The sequence below is a fragment of the Cinclus cinclus genome, chromosome 27 (genome assembly GCF_963662255.1).
Source record: "Cinclus cinclus chromosome 27, bCinCin1.1, whole genome shotgun sequence".
Taxonomy (NCBI): domain Eukaryota; kingdom Metazoa; phylum Chordata; class Aves; order Passeriformes; family Cinclidae; genus Cinclus; species Cinclus cinclus.
Window position 1 is genome coordinate 1,120,125 of NC_085072.1, and position 21,463 is coordinate 1,141,587.

Sequence of the window (21,463 nt, forward strand, 5' to 3'; positions counted from 1 at the left end):
TATTGTGTGTGTGTATATATACATTAAAAATTACAATTATGACTTAGGACAAGATGAATATTGATGTAACTTCCTTGAAACAAGAACTGTGGTGATTTTACAGCTATTGGGATGGCAACAGCTTTTTCACAAGGCTTTCTTCATGAGGTATTAACAGATTGCTCATATTTTCAGTTCATTCAGAGTAGCCAGTGAAAGGCAAATCTCAAAGATCAGCATTTATTTCTGTACCTGGATCTGTATGTTTGTAAACCAGGGTAATTACAGGCTCTTTGATCATTTAGGCAGTTTGAGTTTGGGGTGAGTTTGGTTTGTTGGGTGCCTGCACTGTCTCACCGTGTCACGGCAGGTTGGTTCTTGATCAGGATGTCCAGGAAGAGAATGTAGCTGCATTTCTTCCTGCCAACCTCTGGCTTCTCCAGGAGTATTTTCCAAAAAGGACAGGAAGGGTAGGAAAGATGGAAGTGTTATTACAGGAAAACTATTGTTTGTGAAGCAGTTAAGCAGCTGAATTTCTGTGTGAATTGTCTCTGTCTTGCCTCTGACTTGAATGAAAAGTGTCTAAAGATCTTTAATTCGGGAGTTTATTGAATGTGCATCTGGAGAGATGACACAAATGTGATTTAACTCATTACTGAAACAGCTTCCTAATGTTGTCTGACTGGAAGTGTTTGGAAGTTGATGCTTACATGCTATTGGCCATTGGATTTCATGTAGCTACTGAGGTAGGAGCATTTCAGTGTAGTGTGCCATGGTGGTACAGTGGGTGCTAAAGCAAAACCTCCCACTGGCTACTGGCACTGTTAGAATAATAAAACTCTTACAGCAGAGGTGAGGCAGTTTAGACTATTAAATATTTCAGGGTAACAAGGTCTGTTCATTGCAACCCTAGTTCTTGTGCGCCATAAATCACATCAGAATTCTGGGGAATAATCTCTGGCAGAGATTTACCATGCTGGGAGCCCTTCATTTTTGAAATTCGGAATAGGTGCCCATTAGTAGCTTTTATGCATGTATGTATGTGGCAAAAGGACTTTTCATGCTGTCAGATGTCTTGGTCACTGAGGTTATGGGGACAAATTCATATGGGGATGGCCCTGGGGTGGTTCTCCATCCAGATTTGTCACAGGAGAGTTCCCTTCCTGCATCTCTCCAGTGCTGGCCAGGCAAGTTTATTCCCTGCTCCTCATCCTGGAATTGTGAGGGTGCCAAGCCCCATAGATCCATGACTCTGAGCAAGGCAGGGTGTAAAGGTCATAGTTGAGTCCATTAATAACAAGGTGCAAACGGCTGGTTTATATGTAACGTGAAGCTTTTTACTTATTTCATTTTTGCACTTTGGGGGCTCTGTTTGCTTATGGAGCACTTGGTGTCTGGTACCTATTTAGCCTGAGAGCAGGCAATTGGGTTCCTTCAGGCCTTCAGAGGAATGCAGAAAATTGTTCTCTGGTGTTGTAATTCTACTGGGATAACTGGAGCTTATTTGTCTCACTGCTTATTAAATGCATACTTGTCTAGAGGTCCTCTTTTTTTTTTTTTTTTTTTTTTTTCTTCCTGAGAAACGTTGGGTGAATCCCAAGGACCACAAATGAGAGGAAGATTCCAGGAGGAGGGGGAGAGGGAAGTGCCTGTACCTCTCCACAAGCTGCATCATCCACCTCCAGTGCCAGCAGAATGAAGAGGTTAAATATGAGAGCAGACTCCCTTAGGGAAGGAGATGTATGTATGGGGCTCAGCCAGATGTAAATTAATATTGCCCTTCCCATCTCAGAGATGAGCCAGTGAGGGGAGCAGCACATCCCAAACTCCAGTGGATGGGGTGTGTGGTGGGGAGGCACCGAGGCTGCCCTGGGGTGCTGAGTGGGCCCAGCTCTGCAGGTCAGGAGCACACATGAGGTGCTGTGCTCTGTGCAGAGGGCAGGTAGGGGTTCTGGAATCACACAGAATCCAGAGCTGAAGGGACCTGCAAAGATCGAGTGTGACTCCTGGCCCTGCACAGGACATGCCTGTGATCATACCCTGTTACCTGAGGAGCATTGTCCAAACACTCCTGGAGCTCTGGCAGCCAAGGGGCCTTGACCATTCCCTGGCAAGCCTGTTCAGTGCCCAGCCACCCTCTGGGGAAAGAACCTTTTCCTGATACCCAGTCTAAACCTCTTCTGCAGCATTCATACTCTACCAGCCTGTGAGCAGCACCCAGCTTAGCTTGTTTTGCTGTTAAAAGGGACAGGCTCCTCTTGTCTGCATTTAGTTTGGATGGCTGCAGAGGTGATGTATGAGCTGTTGTCATCTGCTTTTGGGTCAGAAATCTCTACAGATCAGTCGGGATGACGGTAGCGATCACATTGGGCTTCTGTGTTCACTGTCCTGTGCTCTGAATTCGCCCATCTTACAATAAAGGTGGATAAAGAGTAAAGGCAGCTGCAGTTTCCAGCTCTGTCTCCTGGCTGCCTCCTCCCTGTCTGGAGCCTCCTTGGCAGGGTGTGCTCTGCACGCCCCAGCCCTTACTGGAGGGACAAGACCACGATCAGGGATGCTGCTCATGTGCTTGGAATTTTCCTCATTTCCAGCCTCGACTGCTGTTGTGTGCTCTTTGGTGGGATCTTCAGTGAGTCTGGTCATTGGGGAGAGCAAGATAACACACCCTTGCTTACAGCATCACTGAGGGTGCATCCACCACAATGAGTGTGTTCCTCCGTTGGGATCTCCCCCTTTGGTTATTTCTGGCCAGCAACATTTTCCTTTTGCTGTGGATGCATTGAGTTGTGCAATCCAGGCGCAGCCTTGTCGGCTGGACCCTTCTCTTAACAACCTCTTGATTTCTTCGCTAATTTGGCTGTGGGCTTTCATCAGTTATAGAACAGAGTGACACAGTATGTGACTATTGCATTCTCCTGCCTTGACTCACAGGCTGTGATTCCAGAGCAGTGACCCCCCTGCTGCTATCTGGAGCAGCCCTCTGTGACTCGGCTTCAGGGATATGGGATGTGAAACCTCGCACACAGATCTTGTCAGGCTGTGTGAATGTTGGTCCAAATGCCATAAGAAATCTGCCCCTGGGGGCTGGGCCTGTTACAGCAGGTGCTCCCCCGTGGATTACACTGGGCACAGGTACCTGAGCAAAGCCTTCTGTGCCTTTATGAACCCAGTGAAGAACAGAAAAGGCCCATAGGGGGACAAGGGGGTGTGGGGATTGGGATGTCTCTTGGCAATGCGTTCACCTTGGCATTGCTGAACTCAAGAACTTACAGATCTTGCCATTACCTCCATCCCAAAAAATGGTGGTGCCACCTGAGCTAAGGCCTGTTCTCACCCACATAGAGAAAACCAGAATCATAGAATCTCCTGGACTGTGGAAGAGACCCACAAGGAGCATTTGGATGTCAAGTTGCATGCCTGGCTCTGCACATGATTCCATGTTTCCAATGCCTTCTAACTCCTCCTGCTGCGTGTCCTGTCCAGCTGCTTCAGAGAAGGTGATATATTCAGAAGCTCATTAAGCAATTAATTCTGCACCTTGTCCTCGAGTGCAGACATGCTTTTGACTGGAAGATAATTAGAAGATGAACCTGCTCCACATTTTAGGCAGATTGCTAAAGAGGAGCTTGTGAGAGGGACTGAGTGTTCCCTGATGAGAGTGGAGCCTTCAGAAATGTTTTGAGATGGAAAACAGCTGCTTGCCAAGGACGAGTGTGCTGAGGGGAACTTCCATCTGCAGCGGGGCACTGACCAGTCTGAATTTCCTTCAGCTCACAGTGGGACCTTGTCTTGTACAAGCACTGGGAGTTCACTCTGACTGACAAGTGTATTTCTGTTCCAGATGTGTGGCTTTCTGCTAATTGCCTGTTAATAAATGAGCGTAGCCTTGCACAGTCCTTTGCAGAAGAAACTGTCACTTCTGTCAGGTGGACTTGAGCTCGAGGGGCTGTCTCCATGACTGCTTCTCCAGGTACTTCTCTAGCACTTGCACTTGATTCCAAGTGTTTTTACTCCTCTTATTTACTGCTGTGACAGAGGAATGCAGCTGCACAGGTGGGCCTGGCAGCACTAGGGAGGGCTCCTGTCTCAGCTGTGGTTACTCTGCAGAGCACTGGAGGCATCCAATTTCAGCATCTCCGTGATGAAACCAGAAAGGGGGGAAGCCAGTAAACCCAAGACAACCTGTCCTCAAAGAGCTTCCCTCTTTGTTTTAAAATACAAACATCTGCATTCAAGGGGAATATTTAGGAAGCAGCAGCCATTGATTAAGGTGTCATTCATCAGGTGGGCCCACAGATCTACAGCTGGCCCCCAGGGATCCTCTGCAAAAGAAGAAGTGTTTGTTGACAGCTGACCCTGGGTCTCCAGGCACTGGGTCCCTCCCAACCCAGAGAGCGTGTTCAGCTCTGGGAGGAAGGCTTGGAAGGTCCCTGTTGACTTGGCCTTTCTTATTGTTGTAGGTTTGGAACTTCTGTGAAAACTTCTTTCAGCACAATGCTGAGCAGTATTAGGAAAATGAACCCCATTTTTCCTGGCTTGGGGAGGAGGCACAGCCTGCCTGGGGCAATGTGCAGCCTAGCTCTGGTGGGGGAACTGCACAAGCCCCCTCAGCCTCGGGAACTGCAATGACTAAGAAGATAATTTTTCTTTTTACCTTGGTCAGTTTAGTTTCCAGGTTCAACTGTTAGACATTGCATTTGTTTGTGTGGATTGGGACCTTTTGATCAGACTCTATAAAATACCTGTACACTAAATAAAGCTTTCTTTGTAATGTCTGCTTGCTCAAATTGGTGGAGAAAAGAGGAAATTTGTAGAGATGAGAGTTGGATACCTGGAACTTACCTACCAGCAGCTCTGCAGCTGCCTTCCCCTCCTCTCATCAGCTTCAGTTTTAGTTGATTATGTTTTGAGTGCTTGGAGTTTTTTAAGGGGAAAGATTTGGAAGTTTATCTAGCATCTCCTGCTCAACCCAGTGCTGTAGAACCATGGAATGGTTTGGGTGGTACAGGACTTTAAAACTTACCTTGTTCCACCCCCTGCCATGGGCAGGGATACCTTCCACTCCACCAAGGTTGGTCCAAGCCCTGTACAACCTGGCCTTGAACACTTTTGGGGATGGGGCATCCGTATGTCCTGAAGTGGGATAGTGCTGAGAAAGGATTCCCCTGGGGCTCTGGATGCTCAACTCTGTAGGAAGCTTTGGGACAGCAGGAGCTGCAGACAGTGGGGAAGAGAAATGCTGCAGGCTGGTTCCTGCTCTGGGGATATGCCCAGCTGAGTGTGTAGGAATTAAAAAAGGAAAGGACATAATTAAAAAAGCAAAGGACATAATTTTCTGATACAGGTTTATAATGAATTTTGACTTAAAATAGTAAGCAGTATACACAACATACACGTGAGTTGTACAGAGATGCTGCTGTATCGTTGACTTCAGAACCTACCAGTAAGTTCACGGGTTTCACTTGCTCTCTCATGCCCCATATGTCCACCAGCATCTAGAGGTGGCCTTCGTCTCTGTGCAGTCCTTCGGGGTTCAGTTCCAAGTTACAGCTCCACTGGTTCCCTGTGCTGGGGCCACAGGGACAAGTCTCATGCAGAGGTGACTCTTGCACAGTGGGGTTAGTGGGATGTGCCAGGTCTGCTCGAGGGAAACACAGGTATCACGGAACTGTTTACAGATTCACAACATCCTTCCTCTGGCCTTGCAAAAAAGAAAAAGCAAGAATGCTTTTGCAAGAGTGAATTATTCTGAACTAGTGTTTTTCACTGGTGAAGCTTTACTGTAACGTAGATTCTCTGGGCAGGTGCAGGATTCCTCAGCCATCACGTCCTGACAGTCAGATCTCCGAGCCTGTACTGGTTGCACCGTCCCTTTGCCAGAACCTTTGCAGGTTCAGTTTAAGCAAGGATCGCAGCCTCCTGCTAGGTCGGGGATTAGTTTTGCTGAGCACATCGAAGGGCCCACGGTACCTCCTGGGAACTGCGGTCCTATCCTTAGTGCTTTGTAGGATTCATTAAATAAAAGCCATGCAGTTGAACTACAGCTCCCAGAACATCGTGGCCCTCAGGGCACAGGGGTTTAAAAAAAATTGCGAGGGGGGTGGCGGCGGCTTCTTCCCTCAGCACTCCCTTCTCATCAGGTCTGGTCCAACCACTCGGCGCGTTTGGGTGCTTTGCACGTGTGCACATCCACAGTGTCCTCGCACTCCTTGCAGCGCACAGCGCAGCACCAGTGGAACTTGCACTCGCACTTGGTGACGCGGGTGACGCGCGTGGTGTCGTAGCCCCTCCCGCAGCACATCACCTCGCAGCCGTCCGTCCCGCGCGACGCCTTGCTGCACACGCGGCCGGCCGTGCCCAGGGAGCCTGGCCAAGGAAGGACAGCAGGTCAGGGCGTTCTCCACCGTCCCAGTGCTTCCCTGCCCTCCCACCCGTGGGGCTCACTGGTGAGACTGGCATCTCCATCCACAGCGGGGGCCTCGGTGCCACTGCTTCAGTGGGCAAACCCCTAGTTGCTGTCACAGCACGTGCTGCAGTGGGGTCCCCAAAGGCACCGCTTTGAAGCCCGCACTTGCTGTGCTTTATGGACATGGGATGCCACAAACCCGGCCAGGGACGCAGCTTTGGTATCTCTCACGTCCCTCATGATGGAGGGTTGGAATGAGATGATCTTTCACGCCCCTTCCAACCCAAAACATTCTGGGTTTTTATGGCAATCTGCACGGCCCCCTTCCCTTGCCCACAGCTAGAGCTGGTGTTAGCTGCTGCCAGAGCACAGGAGCAGTAGGAGACAGGGATGTGCTCTCTGCAGCCCCTCTGTGCATGGTACAGGTTCTTTGTTGCCTGTCCAAGGGAGCTTTGCTCTGCAGAAGATGGGCTCTGAGGATACGCTCCACTTCTGCGATGACCAGGAATCTGAGGGGTTTGGGGCCTTAGTCTAAAGTGTGGGGATTTTGGACAAATGCAGTCCTGCCTGTGCAGGGGTAGGGTGCTGTGGAGAATCTGGGTCTGGGTAACTGCCTCCCTAAAGACTGGGGTTGAGGGGGGAGCTGAGCCCCCAGGCTGGGCTAGCTGGGAGCTGCTGACCTGCTGGGAAGGGAGGAAGAGATGCTTTTGAGTAATGACTGGAGCTCTGGGTTTTACCTGCTGACTTGTCCATCACGCAGTAATCAGGCGAGTTCTCAAAATACACCAGATCTGTTTTTGTGGGCTTCCTGAAGTTCTTGTTGGCCACTGTGAAGCCAGTGCCATCCTGATTCATCGTCACCTGGATGGCCCCATTGTATTTCTTCCTTAGGTAATCCCCTGTTTTTCGAAAATCTGACATTGCCAGCCAACAAGTCCTTAGTGTGCAGGAGCCACTGACCCCGTGGCATTTGCACTCCAGCTTCAGGAAGCGCTTCACAGCCTGTGGGAAGAGGGATGGGTAAGGACTAGTGGGCACCCGGGGCATCAGATACTGCACCAGCATCTACTCATTCCTGGTGCAGCTTATCAGCCCTTGGCTGTGTGGGATGGGGCTCCTAATGGGAGACAAGGGCTGTGTATGGAGGTCACTGATGCCAACAACAGTGAGGACACAGGAGGCCAAAGTGAGTGTGGGCCCCTGTGGGGCCATTCCCTTGGGCAGAGCGTGCAGGGGAGCACTAGGAATGCAGGGCAGCATCCAGCCTTACCACAGCAGGAACCACCCTCCCAAGTTGCCCAAGGCCCCGTTTCTCTGGCCATGCTGTTCTGGCTGCCCAGTCCCCTAGGGAAGGTCCCAGTGGGGTGGGTGAGCTGGGCTCCGCTGCAGGGGCTGCACTCACCATCCTCCCGCAGCGGTTGTTGTGCAGGTTCATCAGTGCCCGGGCATCCTTCACTTTTTTCTCCTTGGCATCCACAAAGGCTTTGGCAAAGCGGATCCCGTAGTTGATGTTGTCGCTGCAGCCGCCCCAGTCGAACTCCCCGCGCTCGTCCTTGGAGCGGCCCCTCTTGAGCGGGTCACAGCTGCAGACCTTGAGGTCCCCTTGGCTGCACGCCCGCGTGATGGCATAGACCACCCCGGCCGAGGAGATGGCGTAGACGAAGGCGGCCTCCCTGCTGCCTGCCATGGGGAGAGAGACAGGGATGGGCAGTGAGCGTGCCAGGCTGCGCCAAGTGCCTGCAGCCCATGGAGGACCAGGCCATGCGGAGCGAGACCATCCTGTAAGTGGGTAAGCCAAGCCCAGCCATCTCTGCTGCCCAGAGTGCCCAGCCTCGGCTTCCCTGGAGCCCTTCAGAGTAATTGCAATGCTGAGGGTACATGCCCGGGATGCAGAGACCAGCTCCCTTCTGCCAGGGCCACTCTCCTCCCTCCCGGCGCCGTGCGGAGCGTGGAGTCAGCGCCAGCCCTGCTGGGCTGGGCTCTCCCTGTGCAGCACAGCTTGCTGCCTGCTATTTTATGTCTCTGGTTCAAGTTCGCAGCTGTTTTTATAATGTTGTAAAAGAAGCTGCAAATCAAAACCATGTTACTCTTCATTTTGAGAGCCTTTGAAAGCAACTTCAAAGGCTGCAGAGCTCTCTTTGGGCCTTGCAGGATGGGGCTGTGGTGAGGAGCTTTCATCATTCCCCATCCTTTGCCAGGAGAGGATGGAGCAGAAGAAAAGGTGCCGTGATGGGAACAGAGTGGCTGAGCAGGCAGGCTGCAGCATGGCAGGGTGACTGCTGCATTCAGCATTCCAGTCCCCTTCCCTCCAGTCAGGTCGGGCTTCTGGCTTGTGGCTCTGATGCTTGTCCACCCACGGGCAGCTGCCCCATCCCCTGGCAGCTCGGAGCAAGCTCCCACTCACCAGCTCCTTCTGTGGCGCTCACGTGTGCTCCATACGAGCTCTGAGTGGAAAGACTCTCCCAGCCGCTTTTGATTTGGAGGCCACATGGCTGGATGCTCCCGGCACGTCATGGGATGCAGCAGGAGCCGTCCTGCAGTGCTGCTGCCCGTGCTGGGGCTTGCAGGGTCTGTCTGCCCCCAGAGCACTCCTGGGACTGCTGCAGCCCACGATGCTGCTCCTGCTCTGGGAGCACCTCATCCCTGTCCCCTCGTGCCTTTCCTCTTTGTTCCTTGGGTTCATTTCTTGGGTGCATCCCTGCTTGTGTTGTATCTGTCCCTCACCTGGAGTGGGAAGGTCTCTCCTTTGTGCAGGGCTGACACCTGCCCCAGAGCCACGGTCCTGCTCCACCTCAGAGCCCGAAGCAAGGACTGAAGCTGCATCTGTGCCTTGCCTCCCTTGCCATGCGAGGGAACAGCCAGTTCCCACGTGAATTGCTGAGTCCTGGCCAACCCTGCTCTCCAAATATTTATATATCCCATTACTGTTTACATATGAGCCCGTTCTCTGGAGGTGTCTCCTCCTTCCCCCTTCTCCCCCAGTGCTCCCCCTGCTCCATCTCATCTGGTGCAGCTATTCCAAACGCAGCGCTCTGCTCCCATTACTATTTGATTAATTTACAAGGAAAGGCAAAGCTCTCCTCAGGGAGTAATCCAAGCCACTAGGCATGGTAGCCCAGCGGGAGGAGAGACTGTCCCAGGAAGACAAGGCACATGGTGGTGGGAAGGGGACAGGGCAGAACCTACTTCGCAGCATGACCCGGCCGAAGACAGTGTGGTCCCGGTCCAGGGTGCTGCAGTTCCAGCGGTGGTGCCGGAATTGGTGCTGGCACTCCCGGATCCACTCCTTGGCTCCCTCCCCAACCGACTGCATGATGTCAGGGTACCTCTGGCAGAGCTGTCGCTGCTTGTTCACCAGCCCGGGGATGTTATCACAGATCACCCTCGCGCCCAGGGCCCCGATGTACCTGCAGGAGAGAACAGCACCACGTTACTGCCCTGCCTGCAGAGGGGAGTCACAGAGTCACTGAATATCCTGAGTAGGATGGGACCCACAAGGATCATCGAGTCCAACTCCTATCCCTGCACAGGACATCCCCAGAATCCCACCCTGTGACTGAGAGTATTGTCTAAACCCTTGAGCTCTGGCAGCCTTGGGGCAGTGACCACTGCACTGGGGAGCCTGTTCAGTGCCTGAGCACCTTCTGGGAGAAGAACCTTTTCCCAATATCCAGCCTAAACCTCACCTGGCACAGTTCCAGCATTGCCTTGGGTCCTGTCCCTGGTCACAGAGAGCAGAGGTCAGAGCTGCCCCTCCACTGCCCCTCAGGAGGAAGCTGTAGACCCCAGTGAGGTCTGACCTCAGTCTCTTCCTCTCCAGCTGAACAAACCAAGTGACTCCAGGTCCTCACCTTGCTTGGTGGGTCTTACATTGAAGTCTAGCTTTCCCTCTGTCCTTTCTGGCTGTGTCAGAGCTGCTGCAGGCTCTGCTCAGAGTGTCTCTACACTGGAATGTGCCCCCCTACAGCAACCCCTTGGCATGGGGCTGCCTGAGGCTGTGGTTCAGACAGGAGGACACAGGGACAGGACACAGGGACAGGGGCACAGGGACAGGGCACAGCTGAGCCACTACAGTATTTTTTAGAAATAAAATAATCCCGAGATGCAGCAGCCAGGAGCAAGCAGAGCTGCTCTCAGTGTGTGCATGGCTGCAGGAAGGAGCAGGGAGTCTGTGGAGCCTGCCTCCCCCAGCAGACAGTCAGCTCTGGGTGCTGTGAGTCATGGCATGTCTCCCATAAGCCCGGGCTGTGTCAACTCCTGGGGCAGCAGCAGAGAAACTTGCTGATGTGCAAAACCCAGGCTCTTCCCAACATCCCAGCCTGCGCCGTCGCCCAGCCCTGCTGAGCACAGCAGGATGGAGCCCAGCTGAGCCCAGGGTGGCTCGGGCAGGCTCTGCCCTGTCTCCTGCCCGCATTTGTCAGGAATGTCCGTGGCACAGACACCTGTGGCATGCAGAGGTGAGGGAGGAAGAGGAGCAGACTTCAGCTCTCGGTGCTGCACTCCTTACTCACACTGTTATCCCCCAGCTGTCGATTCCTCTCTGTGCATCTCCTGAACATTTGTTCTCATGCCCTGAAGCTCCATAACCGACAGAACTATGCTGTGGCTCCTCTCTTGCCTGTATCTCGCCTGTATCCTGGTCCCCTCTCTGCAGCAGTGGGGAGAGAGCAAGAACTCGGAGCAGAGAGACGACAGCAGCCTGCCAGAGCCTGGCTGAGCCCCATGGGCAGCTTTCCACAGTCACGGGGAGGGACCTGAGCTCTGCCCCGCACTCTCACACCACCCCGGACAATGGCAGCAACATGGAATTTTCCATCCCAGTCAACTCCCGCCTGCACCACCCGCTTACCCCTCTGGCTGCTTGCGCTTGAGCATGATTTCTGCCACAGAGCACGGAGCTGGGATTCTGGCTGGAAGGGATGAGGTTTGGGTGATATTCAGATTTTTTTCTAACCTCCAAACTGGAAGCAAAAACCTTCCTTCAATAATAATAAAAAGCAATAAGCTTGGACACTATTTCATTGTCTCTCTCTCTGGACGTGTTCTCTCAGTTCTATCCACCCCAGAGAGAGCTCCCAGGCTCAGGAAAGCCCTGCGAGCACAGAAAGCAATGGGATCTGTTCCCTCTTCTAAAATATTTTGTTTAAATGCTGGCAGAAGCACAAGTTCATCTCGGGCTGGAGCTGAGGATAATAAACCCAGTTCCCCATGGCTTTGCAAGCCCAGACTCCAAGGGGCAGTGAGCATTATTGTCACAGGCATGCTCACCAGTCTTTCATCCTGAAGCAGGGGAACACAGAAGTAGCAGAAGTGGTTTGGGAAAGAAAAACCAACAGCAGCTCCTCAAGCACTGCTGACTGTGGACGTTTCACTGCCTTGCTCGTGCCAGACTGTGAGAGCAGCCCCAGCCTGTGAGAGCAGCAGTTCCTTCCCTCGGGGACAGGGCAGGGCAGAGGGGTGACCCACCAGCTGCATGATGGCACAGTGGCATTGAGTGGGACTGCAGAGTTCCTATGGGGAGGCATGGCCAGCTCCCCAAGCCTAAATTCATTCTGCCCAGCAAGGATGGGTATGGCTGGCTTATCCCTGCCTGTGCAGGCAAGAGCAGTGATGAGATGCTGGGAGGCAGCAGGCTGCAGGATGGAGGTTTCAGAAGTAGCCAGAGCTCCCCTTTGCTGGAGAAAAGTGATGCTGGGGAAGCTGGAAAAGGTAAAATATTCTGTGATGGGCCACCTCACCAGGGATCTTGTGGAGCTGGGGCACTGGTGTCCAGTCACAGCAGTGGACTGGGCTGGGACACAGCAGCTGGCAGCAGAGCTGCCTCCCAGACTGGAGAGTTATGGATAAAGCACTAACACATCCCCTGGGAGACCAAGATCAAGGGAAACCCTCCAGACAAGATAAACACTAGGCACTCCCTTTTTCACACTGGAAGCTAATTACTTCTCCTTATTTCTCCTGCCAAATACCCAGATCAGAGCAAACATTATCAGCAGGAGAGAGTGGAAGGAGAGCAGTGTGAAGGGCACCAGCTCCTGCAGCAGTCCCTTGCCATGTGCATCCCAGAACTGCCAGGGTCAGTGCCTGCATCTCCCTTTGCCTGTGGCAGCAGATTTACAACAGTGCCTACAGCATTCCATCAGAGTTTATGTACTGAAACATAACACACAACCAAAGGGAAAATTCCCCCCATGTCCTGGAAAGGCTGTGATTATCTCGGCAAAGGCAAAAGCTTCCACTTGGTGAGAAATGCTCCAGTTGGATTCAGTTATTCTGAAATGGAGCAAGACAAGGAACATCAGAAAATTCTGCCAAGCAGAGTTTTGGGAAGGAAAAAACCCAAACATTTGTTTTGGATAGATGAAAGCATCCCTTCTAATTTTATTTCTCAAAATCTGTGACATTTTAAAAACACTGCAGTGGGAAAAGACAATGGATGTTCTGAGAAATCCCCAGCTGCCTTATCAGAACTTTGTTTTCAAACGAATGAAGCTGCGCTGGAAGCGGCACGCTTCTGCTGTGCTGTACTCTGGGGGAATCTGCATTTTTCTAGCTTTAAAAAGCCCCACAAAACTCAAGCCTTGAGTTTGGAAAAGTCTGTGAGACACAACCCATACTGGAGGCTGCTCAGGCCTGGACTTCAGGGCAGGGAGGAGAGAGGCAGAAGCAGGAGCCTGCAGTGAGGAGGAGCTGGGAGGCAGGGAAGAAGGGAGTGGATAATTAAGTGCATGTGGGGTAACAATCCCCCACCCTGTCCAACGGGATTCCATCTGCTGCTGCCTCCCGAGGGTGCACGAAGCCCTGGCATTGCCCTTTGCCAAGCGCAGAACCGTCTGCGCAGCTTTGGTGAGGGCTGGCACAGTGTCCTGGCCCCCCTGGGCTGCAGGACGCTGCAGTGTCACCTCTTGCTGGCCGGTGTGCAGTTCCAAGCCAGGTGCGTTTCCCATTTTCCCCGAGCTCTCTGCCGGGAGCCGGCTGTGAGGGGCCGCGCTGCTGGACCCCGAACCCCCCTCCCTTTCTTTTCTTCCTCTCACCAGGCAGCAACCTCAGCAGAGGATGGAGACCTCACGTTCCAAGGGCAGGTGCTTTTGGAGCCTGCGAGGTCAGGCCCTCCTCCCCTCTGGAAGCTGCAGGGATGCATCCAGAGGCTCGTCCCAACATCGAGGGAACAGGAGACAACTGTCACGTGCTGCCTTCCAAGCTGTTGTTCTTGTGGAGAGCCTGCTGACTTTGGCTCTTGTAAACAAGGAGAAACCTAAATTGCTTCTAATATAAACATGCAAATCAGAGGCAGACGCATGTATTTACTTGGCAGCGTGCGGGCTGTGCTCAGCCCCTCGCACGGCTCCGTGCTGGATGCGTGCTGCTCCCGCGCTTCCCACGGAGCCCGGAGGACTCGCAGGCTCCTGTGGCCCACACCGTGTCTGTGCCCTCTGCTCAGGTGAGTCTGAACAGCTCACAGCTCTCCACGGCTGCGCTGCTCCCTGCATGTGCTCGCTGGAGATACCAGGTGGGAAATGCCTCTTGGAAAAATGAGGTTTTGAAGAAAGAAATTAATTTAATCGGAATTCGTAAAATTATATGGAATGAGAAACTGTCCTGCTGCTCTTCCATAATACCAAGGTCTTCCTGCAAAATAATTGAGTGCCCTAATTCAGTTTCCAATGAAATTTATACTAGACACTGATTTAGCTAAGACTGCGTTTTTCACCATTTCATAAGGTTCTGGAAAACCTATTTGAACATGACTTGACTTTAAAAGGGAAATCTTTGGAATTGCCATTCTCAGACAAATCAACATTTTAGCACTCTGAATTAAAACAGCTGCTTGAAACGTCAAAAATTCCCATTGTGGGTTGCAGCAATATCATTAAAGGCACAGTTTTAAATTAGATTGATAGAAGTGAAGCTTTACTAAAATCAGTGTCACAGCTTTACATGGGAGAAGGATGTCTGTGCAAGCAGCCCTGGTGATGCAGTGGGGCAGGACCCAGGTGAGGAAGCTCAGGGAGCCCAGGACTGGTCCCTGACACACAAAGAACGACTGCACGAGGCTTCCTCACTCATTAATGTCCCTTACTAATGTAGACAGAGTTTGTGGGTGAAAACTCGAGGATCCCAAAACTTTCCCAGCAGTTTGTACCTCCTTTGGTGGCAGAGCCAAGTGGGAAGAGGAGCATGGTTGGACACAGAGGCCAGGGTCAGGGAGCTCTGGCTGGACACAGCACCGTGAGTCCCTTCAGCACAATGGCTTTGAGGTGCAGAGATGCTCCTTCAGCTCAAAGGATCTTAGCAATGGCAGCAGGCTCGGCTCTGACATCCCAGGTAAAGAGTTTTCAGCTGGAGAATTTGCCTTTCCTGGCACAGCTACTCCCTACCAAGTGCAGGCTGTGCTGAGCTGGGGAACAGCAACCTGGAATCCCTGGGCCCAGCCCAGGCTGCTCCCGGGGGTTCTGCACAGTCTCTGCTTCTGTGGTCTGAAAAGAAAACATGGTCCGGCTTCTTGGTGGCATCAGAGGCTGTTGGAGTCCATCCCCTGGGAAGAGTGATTCAGCTCCCCATGGCTCTCTAACAGCTTTGCCAGTCCTGAAGGATCAGCTTGGGAGCCAAACTGTCCTGGCTTCTGGTCTCTTCCCATCCCACTGAGTCCTCATGAAATCCGTATTTTGGAGGGAGGCTGGAAAGCCATAGGCAGCTGTTAAGAGACAGCAAGTACAGATAGGATCAAATCCAACACCCCTGCCTCTTTGCCTGCTGAAGAGCAAATTCCATAATGCCTGGCAGCATTTCACCTCCTTGAGTTCTTTGCATACTTCCCAAGGATGCTGCACCTTCCTTCCTCTGCTCTCCGTGCTGTGGCAGACGATTTATAGCCAACTGCCAAACACCTTGGGTTGCAAAGTGCTATAAACATCTGAGATATTATTTTAGTATTACAAACCCTGAGTATTTTATTAAGCCCCACTGGGAACAGGGCCATCCTGGCCTGCTGGAATTGTTAACGCCTTTGAGTGATTAATAGTCCTAATTTCCTCACTTAGAGCCACTACTCTGCATGTTGAGAGTCTTAGTCTCACTTCAATAATTTCTAATATCATTAATGCTGAGCCACTACCAGTGTCATTCAAGGGACATGTTTTTCATTTTCTGGACCGGTATCTTTCTCTTCCTTGTGCATCCCTCTTTTAAAGTTGTCTGCAGTCAGATCCTGGTCAGAGTCCCCTCTCTGTGGCTTTCCTGCACCCCATGCAGTCATTGGGATGGAGTTTCTGTGAGGACGACTGAAACTCTGTGGTCCTGGGGAGATGGAGCAGATGGGTGCTGTAGTCTGTTGTCCCCCGGGCAGATGTGGGAGGCTTCAACCTGAAAACTGAGGTCTGAAAACTTCAGTCAGCATTGGGTGAAAGCTGTTCCTCAGGGACATTGTTGGTGGTGCATAAATACAAAATAATTACTCTTTTCAATATGCCATACTGACAATGGCTTTACCCTTAAGAATCAATTTTTTTCTCCCCAGATGTCAAAGTCCTTTGCTAAAAGGTGGGAAGGTAAGACAGCCTCTGGTACCAAAGCTGGACGTACAGTTATCTTTTCCATGGCACATCCTGTGTGTTGGGTGTGCACTGCTCCAAGAAGAACTGTGTTTCCATGGGCTCTGGCCCAGCACAGATCTCCTCATGGCACTGCTGAAATCACTTTTGGTAAAAGCTAATGAGTTTGGAAGAGCAGAAGGATTTTTTGCTTCTGCATTTCTTTCTAAGAAAGATTTCCCATAGGTGAAAGTGACCCTAATGAAAAATGGACTGAGCGGCACAGTTAGGATTATTGTAACGGCGCAGAGTGACTGAGAGAACCCATCTGTTCCATCCCCCCTAACCAAGAACACAAGGGCTGCTGCAAAGGCCACGGGGTTCATTCTCCGTCAGCCTGACATTACTTTAAAACTTATTTTTCACAGCATGGCTGCCTGGACAGCCAGAGCTGTGGAGCGCCTCGGGATAAAGACTTCCTGGTCACTGACCTCCTGCTTTTATTGCCATGCAAAGTGCTCTGCAGCACCACACTGACAGCAGGGCGAGCACCCGGAGGTCTCCGTGTCCCGAGCGCTGCACGTCCTCTCCCCTTGGAGGTGGCGAGTTCTGCTCCTGGAGCTTTGTCCCCTGTCCCTGGCCATGGCAGAGGGGCTGGAATCGGCTGCTTTAGGGTCCCTTCCAACCCATTCTGTGATTCTATGGCTCCGTATCTGGCTGCAACTGTGCCAAGACAGAAAGGGTGATGCTGCTCGGCAGCAGCAGCACCGGTGGCAGAGGCAGTGGCTCATCCACGGCGCGGGATGGGATCACAGCCGCGGACACAGAGCCCTCGGAGCCCCCTCGCAGCCTGAGACCCTGTGCTAGCAAAGCCCTCCGGGGGCTGCTGTGGGTCTGCCCAGCTGAGACTGGCACGGAGGGGACGAGGGGCACCCCGGGCCCCCAGGGTTACACACAGGGCTGTGGAGCTCCTCCATGCAGCTGTCTTTCCCTTGGCTTAATTTCAAACATTCCTATTTTTGCTGTTTCCCCTCCCACACACCTTAGCATGATGCCTGCTTTAATGAGCCTCTCTCTCCTATATCCTATATCCTATATCCTATATCCTATATCCTATATCCTATATCCTATATCCTATATCCTATATCCACACGCATCTATGGCTCCATTTTTCCATCACTCCTTGTGGCCATCCACTGCACCTGGACCACGAGCAGCACTGTGTCACAGTGGAAACACACGGCAAGTCCTGGAGGAGAACGTTAATGGGAGCACAGCCAACAGCCCATTATGGTGGGAATGTCCCCTTCTCCATCTGCAGTGAGGGTGTCCTTGCCAAACCCTAGGTCAGAGCCCGGCACCACGTCCAGGGGGTGCTCTGACACAGAGGCAGCCATGGGCACTCCTGCTTCATGATTTGGCATGTTTTCCATGCCCGTGAACACACTCCTCCTTCCCTGGCCAGGGAAAGGAGCTGGACCGTGATGGCTGCCTGACTGTGGACTGGTCATCCCTCAAAATCCCCATACGGGCATCGCACCCCGGGACGCAGCAGCTGTCTTGGAGCCCCTGTATCCTGACAGCACCATGGGCAGCCCCATGTGGTTGCCTGGCTCCCAACCACTCTCCAACCCACACCCGAACTTGCGATCCTCTTCCTTCCACAGATTTGTTTTATCTCTTTGGGAGCCTGATGCCTCCCATCTGTTCCAATGCCAGATGAAATTAAATATTTGTAGTTTCCAAGGGCTGTGGTTAGCAATAAACAAGTTAGCTAACAAGGATTTGGTGTGCTGGGGACCTGGGGGGGTCTGTGTGGGTCGCAGGAGGGTGGGTGTGTGTGAGGGTGGGATGCACGGGGGCACACAGGGCTTTGTGTACATTTTTCTTTAACCAAACCTTCAATTTCAGAATGGCTTTCCACACCAGAACAGCTCGCCGGGCTTTCAATAGCGACTAAACTCTACTTAGTTATTTACAGCAAGTTTGTTTATTGCACAGTTTATGTTTATAAGCAACATTTGTCTAATCTCCCAAATCTTTCCAAAGGAATTTCGGAGGCCGCTCTGGGGGCCGGGCGGGCTCTGGGGCACAGCCCTGCCAGCCCCAGACGATGCTGCTCTCCCTGCCGAGCGCACGCAAGTGTAAACGGGATTTAGGGATTTTCCCGTTGCATTCCTTCTTAATTTCCGTCTGTGTTTCAGCTGGTATTTTGTTGCTAAGTAACACTTCGGAGTTTGGAAGCATTTCTGCAAGGGTGCTGCTCCTCGCAGCCACCCCGCTGTCACTGTTAGTCACAGTGGCCTCGGAGCCCGGCCACAGGCACGCTGGCCAAAGCCACTGTCCCCAACCTGTCCCCTCTGCCCGCACTCTGAGCACGTGCACACGCACACACACACACACCCGCGGCCACTCTTCTGGATGCCAAAGTTCACCAATTCCTGGCATTTATGTGAGGCGGTTGGGCCATGCCTGACATCACTGAAAATTAATAATTTGCAGTTGTTTAGAAGAAACATTTGGTTGATATTTCCTTTCCATGTACTGTGATCAGAGGGGACCCAGTTTTTCCTACTAAACTACTTAAAAAGTTGACTCTGAAAATGACAAGCATTTCCTCTAGTTCCACAAGTTTATTGTGTGTGAATCCCTAGAAGAATTTGGCAATAATAATTAAAATAAGGGAAGATGATGCACCAACAAATGTATTTACTGTAATATCAGTGGTGCTAAAGATGTGCTTGGAAACCTATGTAAATCACTGAATAACTTTTTTCCCCAAACCGCAGCTGGTTGAAACCATTTTCAGTAAAACACAATTTCATCTAAACACGCTATTTTATCAGCACTAACACGTCCAGCACAACAGAGCTCGGTTCAATTTAGGCTTTTCTTAGGAATGTTCTGCTTTCCAGAAGACAAAGTTCAATTGAAAGTGTGAGTCTTAAGAGTTTAATATAGTCTATTTTGAATTGTTTTTGTTTTTAAAGTCATGTATTTAAGGTCCTTGGGACCAATGCTGCTTGGCAGAAATGCCCCAAGGCACCGTGCCTGGCTGCCCCGTGGCCGTGGGGCTGCCCAGCCCCAGACAAGCTTCGGTCCCCAGGGCTGCCCTGCCCAGCTCTCCTCTCCCCACCGAGCTGCCAGCCAGGGACCGGCCCGCAAGCTCAGAACACAAACTGCTGTGGGAGCTAAATCTAGCTTCCTCCAAACAAGCCACAGCTACTGAGGCTTAAAACGTGGCTGGTTTTCCTCCCGCTTGCTGGGAAGCGACACGCACTTGGAGTGAGGGCAGACCGCGGCGGAGCCACTGTGGGGAGAAGCGGGGTACGACAGCAAGGGAAATATGTGGTTTTAACACTCCTCCTAAAGAAGGAATTTTCTCCCTTCAGGCAGCATCCACGTGTGTTTCCAGAACTGCCCACCTCTGAGCAGATGATGCTGTGACTGCTCCATTCCTCCTTTTTTTCCCAGCCAGGTTATCCCATGCACCCACTCCTCAGCTCTAACGAACCTCTCTTTCTCCAACCTCCGTGACAATGGAAATAATCCAATTTCTCCACTGTCCCTTCCTTCGTTCCCTTCCTCAGCTTTTTGCTTTTAGCAACCTCACCTTGCCCACAGAAGCCGTCCTGCCTTCACCTGCCTTGCTGGGTTGGGGCAGAGCTGGCTCTGGAAGCCAGGTCAGTGCTTGTATCAACCTGAGACTCCCCAGCACTGACTCGTTTTCTCTCCCAGTGATTCCAGTTCTCCTCAGCTGACCAGGCTTCGGGAAAACTCCTCTGGGCACGGCTGTGAACAGCGTTACTCTTTCTACGTCCCATTTGCCCCCCACAGCACTTTCTGGTGTCTTGAAGTTTTTGTGCTCGGTTGCCACCAGCTGCCCGAGCAGCCTGTGCCCTGGGCTCCTCTCTCCCTCCCAGCCCCAGAGCTTTCCCACCCGCCTTTCTCACCCTGCAATCGCTCTTCTAGGGATGCCAGCCCGGCCAGGGCTGCCACACGCCCAGACGTGCTCTCAAACACCGGGAATACTTGTGCTATCTGCATGACTATTAAGTGCTCCCGGCCCCTTACAGAGTGCTCCACGGTAGCTGAGAATTTCCAGAAACTACCGTTTTCTTTCAGTGGCAGATGGGTTGAACTCGATTAAGTTCTGCCTCATCCACCGTGATCTGTTAATGATGATGAGACTGGCGTGGAAAGCCCTGTTTTCCACAAGATTAGAGAGGACTTTTATAGGGTGGGGGACGCCGAGAACTTTACTGCAGCCAACTATTTTTTTTTCTCCAGTGTTGCTGAACTACTGATACAGCACAGGGGCGCTTGGAAAACTTCTCGATCCTCGTTTACTGCCATTGTGCATAGATGAATTTTCATTGTTACACGAACAGGGACAGGAGGAGACTAATTTCCAGAAGGTTTTTGTTATGGTGTCATTTCTGTCTGTTATAAAGCCTCATCTTATCTAAAGGAAAAGGGACATCAACTTCTTTGCTTTCCAGGAGCAAAGTAATGTAACTGTGCAGGCAGCACCGCAGCCCGCAGGGATGGGAGCTCCGGCGGGGACAAGGTGGACCGGGGGATCCGAGCTGCTGCCGCTTCCCCTGTCCAAGCCCTATCGAGGGGCTCATCCCGCTCCTCGCCGTGCCCGGGGGGTGATGCCTGTCAGAGGTGTCGCAGCGCATGAGGTTCGTCTCCCCGGCAGAGCCGGAGGTCCCCGCAGCGAGTCCCATCCCCAAGCAAGGAGCGGCGGCGTTTTCGGGGCGCGGGACGCCCGTGACCAGCGCGGTGACCGGGCAAAGCCTCGGTACCGGCCCCGGGGCGGCTCCTCTCCGCCGCTGTGCTCCGGGAGCCCGGGACGGCGCCGGAGCCGCGCAGGTGGAGCCCGCACGGCCCCGGCCGCTCCCCGCCGGCTCCCGCGGCCGCACGTCGGCTCCGGCACTGCGGGGCTCGCTGCGCTCCCGCCGGCGCTGCCCCGGCCCCTGGTCGGTCTTTGCCGTCCCCATCCCCGTCCACGTCCCCCATCCCGTGCCCGTTCTCATCCCTATCTCCATCCCCGTCTCCGTCCCCGTCCCTCGACCGCGCCCCGCGCAGCTCCCGCCGGCGGTGGCCCGGGGACCGTCGGGGCGGTGCGGGGACTCACTCACCACCACGAGGAGTCGGCGCGGGGCGTCAGGGCGAGCAGCAGGAGGACGAGGGGAAGGCAAAGCCGGGGGGCCGCGCCCGCCGTCCGAGGGAAGGCTCCGCACTCCGCAGGCCCGGGGGCCACGGCAATCCCAGGAGACGCTTCCAGGCGGTTTGGGCTGAGCATATCTCTCCGGGGCGGGGTCCAGACGGAGAAATGACCGGGGAAGGGGGTCCTGCCCGCGCTCCCCTCGGGGCACCGCCCGTCACGGCCCCGCGGCGCGTCCGCCCGCTCCGCGCTGCTGAGCGAGCCCCGGCTGGGCCCCCGCGCCCGGGCTCATGCTGCTGCGGGGGAACGGGGGGGCTCCCCGGGGGCTGCGGGGCGCTCAGCGGGGCCCGGGCCCCCCGAGCGGCGCGGGGCGGG

The 21,463-nt window shown here is 53.1% G+C and overlaps 1 protein-coding gene across 1 annotated transcript; it reads right to left on the reverse strand.

Annotated features, from left to right (window-relative positions):
- Positions 1 to 6,115: 6,115 nt before the first annotated feature.
- On the reverse strand, positions 6,116 to 21,226 carry WNT2B (Wnt family member 2B). The gene is made up of 5 exons (XM_062509368.1): positions 21,063 to 21,226; positions 9,572 to 9,792; positions 7,788 to 8,065; positions 7,123 to 7,387; positions 6,116 to 6,345 (listed from the first exon to the last, which is right to left on the reverse strand). Exons 1-5 carry the CDS (start codon positions 21,224 to 21,226, stop codon positions 6,116 to 6,118), a joined length of 1,158 nt encoding a protein of 385 aa, XP_062365352.1.
- Positions 21,227 to 21,463: the final 237 nt, after the last annotated feature.

Coding starts and splice junctions, on each gene's coding strand:
- WNT2B (XM_062509368.1), bottom strand. CDS start 21,226: ATGCTCAGCCCAAACCGCCTGGAAGCGTCTCCTGGGATTGCCGTGGCC. Junction 9,793..21,062: donor CGCGCCGACTCCTCGTGGTG/GTGAGTGAGTCC, acceptor TCTCTCCTGCAG/GTACATCGGGGCCCTGGGCG. Junction 7,388..7,787: donor ACAACCGCTGCGGGAGGATG/GTGAGTGCAGCC, acceptor CTCTTCCCACAG/GCTGTGAAGCGCTTCCTGAA.